This window comes from Egretta garzetta, unplaced genomic scaffold (genome assembly GCF_000687185.1).
Source record: "Egretta garzetta isolate BGI_Z169 unplaced genomic scaffold, ASM68718v1 scaffold140, whole genome shotgun sequence".
Classification (NCBI taxonomy): Eukaryota; Metazoa; Chordata; class Aves; order Pelecaniformes; family Ardeidae; genus Egretta; species Egretta garzetta.
Window position 1 is genome coordinate 580,467 of NW_009258376.1, and position 7,344 is coordinate 587,810.

At 45.1% G+C, this 7,344-nt stretch overlaps 1 protein-coding gene across 2 annotated transcripts in view; it reads left to right on the top strand.

Annotated features, from left to right (window-relative positions):
* The window catches only part of SEC14L5 (SEC14 like lipid binding 5), a 34,949-nt gene extending 28,451 nt beyond the window's left edge, over positions 1–6,498 (top strand). For both annotated transcript variants that reach the window (XM_035895582.1, XM_009639864.2), the window contains 7 exons: positions 478–548; positions 1,181–1,352; positions 2,021–2,155; positions 2,548–2,685; positions 3,461–3,706; positions 4,108–4,286; positions 5,444–6,498. In XM_035895582.1, coding sequence (XP_035751475.1) covers positions 478–548; positions 1,181–1,352; positions 2,021–2,155; positions 2,548–2,685; positions 3,461–3,706; positions 4,108–4,286; positions 5,444–5,549 — 1,047 coding nt within the window. In that variant the 3' untranslated portion in view covers positions 5,550–6,498. The remainder of the gene's footprint in view (positions 1–477; positions 549–1,180; positions 1,353–2,020; positions 2,156–2,547; positions 2,686–3,460; positions 3,707–4,107; positions 4,287–5,443) is intronic.
* The last annotated feature ends 846 nt before the right edge of the window (positions 6,499–7,344 follow it).

The following is a 7,344-nucleotide window of genomic DNA, read 5'->3' on the forward strand; positions in this document are numbered from 1 at the left end:
CAGGAATCTCCCCGCCTGACACACGTAATTCCTGTGTTTCATGGCTGGCGACTCAAAGTTGGCTTAGTGACTGTGGCACGGCACAGATTCTCTGTCTTCCTGCAGAGACAGAAGTGAAGCTTTGGTAATGGCATGAATGGGCCAAAACGGTGTTTTCTGATAATTTGCGGTTTAGCTGTAAGCTTTCCGTGTCCCTTTCATGCAGCTCAGCTAACAGCATTTGATCTTGAGGCTCTTCTATTCCATCTTAGATTTTCAGTAGCTGTAGCTTGTATGGTCAGCACAACTTTTCAATAGAGAAGCCTTTTTTTTTTTTTTTTTTTTTTGACCTGTAGACTTTTGTTCTGTTTTGCACGCTGCCAATTCTCAAACTAGGATACTTCTGGGTTCTGTATTTTTTGAAATAATATCTCTGGGCTATCCTGGCTTCTCAGCCATACTCAGGCTAATCCTAGTCTGCACTGTCTTTCATTTCAGGTCCTGTCAATTAACGAGGAAGGACAAAAGAGATGTGAGGAAAATACCAACATCTTTGGCCGCCCCATCACGTTAGTATAGTTTTTCTTATATCCTTACAGAGTTTGAACAGTCATGGTGAGAAGAATGCTTCTGTGAAGGTTTTAGACGATATCCTTAGGGTTAAACTGCGGACAACAGTGTGTCTCTGTTAGGGGCTGTTCCTGGGCTTGGGGTACCCTATACAGTGGAGTTAAATGCAGATAAATTCTACAGCTTCATATGCAAGCAAGTATTCATCCTTCCTTATATCTTTTTGTGTCCCATTTCAGATAAATGTAATCTTGCTATCTTGGTGATTTAATCCAGATTCTTGAAATTATCTTTTTTTTTTATGTACAGGAAACTGTCTGCCAGATTTCACTTTCATTTAAAATGCATTTTTGAATTATTTTTAGGAATAGGCCTGCATTCCTTCACCCTCTTCCACACTGACACCATATGTTCTTGCCTTCAGTCTGGTTTACCTGAAAACTCAACTGGATTCAGGCTGTCTGCTGCCTGAGTGGAGATCTACTTTTAATTTTATACTGCTGATCTCCCTTGTTGGCTTCACTAGATCCTGTACAGCCTATGGTGTTCTGGAGATATTATGTGGATCATAAATTGAGCAGCCGCTGTGCAATGAAGTTCTGATGGGTCTTTTTCTGCGTGTTTATTTTAGATCCTGGACATGTCTGGTGGACTTGGAAGGGCTAAATATGCGGCACCTCTGGCGGCCTGGAGTTAAGGCCTTGCTTCGGATAATTGAGGTTGTAGAGGACAACTACCCTGAAACTCTGGGGAGACTGTTGATAGTGCGAGCACCCAGGGTGTTTCCTGTGCTCTGGACTCTGGTGGGTGAAATCTGGGCTGTGGGATCATAAGTACTTGTGCATGTACAAATAGCTAAATCATCCAGTCAGTGTAAGTTCTGCTTATTTGAAGAGTTAGGGAGGGAGAAACTTCCAGGTAACTCGTGGCTGAACTGAAGAGGCCATAGCGTTGCTACAGAGCAAGCCATAAAATTCCTGTAGCTCATTTGATTCTAGCGGCTGTTATCCACCAAGGCAGGACAGGATGTTGGACCTAGACTCAAATCCTCATGCAGCAGTGGTAGCCCAAACTTGGTGGGTTTTCATGTTGATGGGAAAAGACAAATATTTTTTTAATCTCATGCTGGAGGACACTGAAGAGGAGAGCAATAAATATGGTTCTGCCTGGTGCCTGCTGACCTGCCAGCAGTGTAAGAACTTGTGAATTTCCTGTGAGGTTTATATGTGGTGCGGTGACTGCAAACTTACTTCATGCAAAGTAGAAAATGTTGTGAGATGACGACAGAGTACTCATTCCATTTGTTGCCCCTTTTTTTGGGGAAGTGCTTTAGAGCTGCGCAGCTCTGCACTACTGCTGGTCTGCGTTCCTGCTGCTGTGACCTTCCAGCCCAGAGCCTAAAGCGATGTATAAACATTGTCGCTGAGGGAAGTTAGAGACAGTGATGTCTTCTGTCCGCTTTTTATTTCAGGTCAGTCCGTTCATCAACGAGAACACAAGGCAGAAGTTCCTCATTTACAGTGGGAATAACTACCAGGGTCCAGGAGGGCTGGTAGACTACGTGGACAAAGATGTGATCCCAGACTTCCTGGGAGGAGACTGCATGGTGAGTTCTCCTTCCCGTTGTGCGGGTGGAATCTGCAATGTGCAAGCTTCTCGATTCCCTCCTCCTCAACACCCTGGCCTTCCACTTCCTTCTGAAAGACGGTTAAACCTCTGTTCTGGCTGGGATGCCACTGCTCTGAGCACAGTGCAGTTAATTTATGCACAGGAGAATTCACCCTGAAGTTGCGATGCTGCCTTGGAGAAGGTCAGCTCTTGAAATGGAGCTTAGATAAATTGTCATAGTTCAAGTAAACTTAGTCCCACTGTGAAATCTTATGCCAGCTGAGGGTGTCGTCCTCTGTGTCTGACAGCAGGCAAGCGTTTATGGTACGGATGACTTGATGCTTCACCAGTAGATGAGTATGAACCCTTGTATTTGTTTGACTCTTCCAGTGTACTGTTCCAGAAGGTGGACTTGTTCCCAAGTCACTTTATCAAACAGAAGAAGAGCCAGAGAACTCGGATCACATCCGGTTATGGACAGAAACTATCTATCATTCCGCGAGTGTCCTCAAAGGAGCTCCACATGAGGTACAAACCAGAACTTTGTAAGGCTGAAGGAGGCGCTTGAACTGGTATCGGTGATGTGTTCTTTTTGTTAAGGCTGACTAGAACAACAAAGGGCTCCCAAAGCGTGAGCCCGAGATGGCTCAGCAGGAGCGTGCCTTTCTTGGGAAGGCTAACGCTAGCTAGAAGCATGGAAATAAAGAACTGCATTTTGAGAAACCGTGTCTCTTCTCTCTGCTGTGGGCTGATCTGGACCTCCTTCTTGGGGAAATAAAGCTCCCTCCGTTTCCCTTCTGACAGTACAGCTTCCATTTTCAGTGGCCTAGCTAGGACAGTAATGGTGGTGCTATAAGAAGGTATGTACTGGGAACACCCCGACGGGGTCATCAGGAAAGAGAATGTCCAAAAAAGGAGCATTTGAATGTCAAAACAGTCTGCCAGCTTCCCTGATGATTAGTAACTCTGGTTTGGCCTGCTCCTGAAAAAGCAGCATTGCAGCTCACAGCCACTCGGAAGTCCTGAATGCTTTGCTTCAGTTCCACTGAGGCTGTCCTAGAACTATCAAATTATTTACAAGCAACTCTGATACAGGGGAGAGATGGGGAGAAAATGCCTGAGCAGATCTACTGGGGCAGAAGAGTGGCAATGGAAATCAGTCTGTGTCCTCCTTAGGAATCCAGACCGATAGCTTAACTGAAGGATTATAGAGAAAAGTGTTTTTGCAGAGTGGGGAGGAAGATGCTGGCTGCCATCTGCAGACCTGACTCTCTACAACGTGCTTGTTCTGTTCCCTTCTTAGATAGTTGTGGAGATTTTGGAAGGAGAATCTGTCATTACCTGGGACTTTGACATCCTGAAGGGAGATGTGGTGTTCAGCCTCTTTCACTCCAAACGAGCTCCTGAAACAAGTCATAAAGAAGCCACGTTACCAAGTACCTCTGCTGCTGGGGACAACATGCAGCTAATTGATAAGTCGTGGGTCCTTGGGGTAGATTACAGCCGTATGGAGTCTCCGCTGGTTTGCCGGGAAGGAGAGAGCATCCAGGTCAGATGTGTTTGGGTCCTGGCATGGATCTTGCAGTCCTAGAAAACACCAGAATGGTCTGGTGGTGGGGAGGGGAAGGAATTGATGGCATGGGGAATCATGTATTGCTTGGAAATAGTTGCTCTTGTCGTCACTTTCTGTATTCCCTGTGAAAGTGGCTGCTATTGCAGTCCTAATTTAGACTGAGCCATTGGAAAGAGGTTCCATAATCCATGATGATAAACAAATTGAAAATAACTGTTTATGGTTTTTAATAGCATTACAGGGGCATGTGGCTCAGGCATGTAAAAGAAGTGAATGATGTATGCTGCCCAAGGTAGTCACCTCAACAGGTTCTTTGGACTTTGCCAAGTCATTCATCTATTTCTTCATGACTGGATGGCGCTCTCTTTCTCTTCCAGGGATCTCATGTGACTCGCTGGCCCGGCTTTTACATTCTCCAGTGGAAAATGCATGGCCCTCTGCCCTGTTCCGGCACTAGCCTCCCTCGGGTGGATGATGTTCTTGCCTCTCTGCAAGTTTCCAGTCACAAGTGCAAGCTTATATACTACTACGAGGTGCTTGCATCCAAGGACTTCAGGTAGGAGGTTTATGGGGGGAGAGGGGTTACTATATGACTTGCAATAGAGACGCCAAATGAGGACTGCATGCGTGTTAAACATCCAGATACCAATGACCTCCACCGAGTGGGTTTTTCATTGATAATAAGTAAGACGGGCACAATCTTGGTGACATTTTGTGCAAAGAATCTCCTTGAGTGCTGTAGGTAATAAGGGAGCCCTTGGCTGTTATGTCCACCAGTGGAATTTGTGCTTCAGTTCTTGCTTACAGCTACCTGAAGAGGGGGAGGTTTTTGACTGAGGAGTTTTTTGGTCTTAGGAACGTTTTGAGAAGTTACTTTTGGAGTCACTTAACAAATATCAGCTGGGCAATTTCAGACATATTTCGTGTGGCACTTGATAAGGATGTCAGTTGTGATTCGGAGAGTGCTTTGGGAATACGTGAATCCATCAGCCTCGGTGGGATTTGTCTAGCCTCCTTTAAAGCAAAAAGCACTTTTCAAATCAGCCAGTCACTTAAATTCTTTGCAAGTACTTGATCTTTCACTAGGACTTGGAGGAAGCGTTAGCTAGACCAGACTTGCAGATGGGCAAGTGGTGACCTTGAGAATGTGACCTGGCCAGATCCCGTAGAGACAGAGCAGCAGCAGATTCCTCATTCTGATCATTCAAACCAGTTCCTTGTTTCTCTACCTGCATAAAATGTGTCAGTAGGCAGTCACAGTGGCAGTGAACCCAGTTTGCCTTGGCAGAAGGAGCTGAAGACCATGGACACGCTGAAGCTGGGACTCCCGTGCTTAGCAGGCTGGAGCGCTCGGGACAGCAGTGGCAGCCACATGCCCTGAGCTATGCTGCGTCTGCAGTGCTCTTTCATTTTCCTCTCTGCTCGGGCTGCAAATGCAGCCCCACAGAGGCCCCGACTGTGTCCCACTCCCAGAATAGCTGCAAGAAACAAGGTATCATATCTGGAGCTAAGAAAAAAGATGTCTGTGACAAATTAATTTTTCAACATGACACAAAGGAACCCTGAGATTCTTAGAGACACAGTTAAAAATGATGGCACAAAAAATAAAATACTTTTGCAAGCGTTACAGAGTGTAAGTTGATCCCCTGTCAGGTAGAGTTATCCAGTAATAGCTGCCTTCCTAACAAATGCATCTGTTTCGTCCCATCCCAGGGGATCCATGTCAAGCCTGGAATCTTGCAACAGCGGCTTTTCCCAGCTGAGTGGAGCCACGACATCTTCCAGCCAGTCCCAGACGAGCTCCCATCTTTCTAGATAGCAGGTCCAAGGCTACGCAGGCAAGGAAAAACCACTTGGGGCCTCCTGGCTGGCCCAGAGCTGCTCTCTGCACCAAACCAAAGAGCCTACAGGGGCTGAGCCTGGAGGCAGTCGTTCGTGTGACCACAGGTAGCAGCCACTTGGACACAGAGAGGCTTCTGGGAACTATTTTAAACTTAAAAACTTAGAACTCAAATAGCAGATTTAGAAATTTTGTATCAGATGCCTCCTTCTCAGTAGTCTTTTCCATGAATTGTGGTTTTGGATGAATGTCAGTTTGCATGAATCTGTGTATTACTCAACTCTAAAGGGCTCTTTCCAATCAGTCCTTTTCCGACGCGTGGTGGAGGAGACTGATGTTGCCTTATCTGTTTGATCTGTAGGGCTAGATTATTCATGTGTAGCAGAAGTCATCTAGTTTCCTGGGTGCCCAGGGTACCGATTACCTGTCAGAAAGCAAAGTGGGCATTTCAGGTGCAGGGACTCGAAGCAAACTGTAAATAACCTTGATACAGATAAGATGTTTCAGAAATCAGTTCCAGGTCAAACCTATAACCTCTTCTGATCTGACAGGATGCTATTAGGAAATGTGTTGGATTTTTTTAACCCACTGAGACACAAAAGTCAAAACTGTTTTCTAGAAAGTGCGGGCAGAGAACCTGCCCTCTGGTAAGCAGCATCTTCCTTAGAAATAGACTATTTCTCCTTTTTCCTCAGGTTTACAAGCAATAATGAGTAGATCTGACCCATCTCATCGAAGTGGATGGGAACTGAATCAAATTATAAAGGGCTAAGAAAAGCAATATTTTATTTCCTGAAGGCACAAAATTTTATGGCAGTATTATAGAACTTGCTTCTTTAAAGCATGAGCTAACTTGAAGAGAAAACAAAAAAAAGGCATGTATGTATTTAAGCGCTTACTGAAATGTATTTATTCAAATACTAGCTTAATTTAAAAATTAATTTTTAACTTATTTATAATTTCAAAATATTTATTAAATCCAGTCAACTTTTTTAATGGGACGAACTTTGCTTTAGAAAGGAGTAACCGATCCCAAGAAATCATTCTACTTCAGTTCCAACCTTCTGCGACCACCGGACGTTCTTGCGCAAAGGGCTGTATCGTACGTAGCGCTCGGGGTAAGGGCTGTCTGTCGTCTTTTCCTGCAAGGTACCCTTGGAGTCCAATGCTTTTTGAACTCTGGAGGGATGTTTTGTAGGATTAAGAAGCAAGGATTGAGCTCAGGAGTTGTAAGAAGATAGCGTGCCTTTGTGACGCACCAAAAATACCACGTTTGTCCGTAATTAATAATTTGTCCATAATTTGTCTGCTGATTATTCCAGACAGTAGATGTGTAGCAGAGGTGCTAGTGATCCATTGAGCAGGATAGCAAAGTTTCTACGTGTTTGCAGCTAGCAGACATGCAGGACTTGTCATGCCCCTTGCTAAAAGGTCTCTTGTAGACATCGGCTCTCAGCTGTAACGCCGTGATGATCTTTCTGTGGGGAATGCCTATCTCAAACTCTAGCCAGTTGTTACTCATTTTATCCTTCTCAAAACTGGAAATTCCACAGCCCTGGGATACCAACTTGGTCCAGTTCACAAATTCCTGTTTTCGCCCGTTACAGGGTCTTGGAAAGGTGACTTTTGGAGCGGGCATGTCCCATTCCGAGGCTGGTTCCTCACTGCCTTGCTCCTTTGGTATCACCAGAATTGCTCTCAGGTCCCAAAGAGGTGGAATTTTATCCTTATCTCCTCCCACTGCGGTCCACCATCTTCCATATCCTTTCTCAAT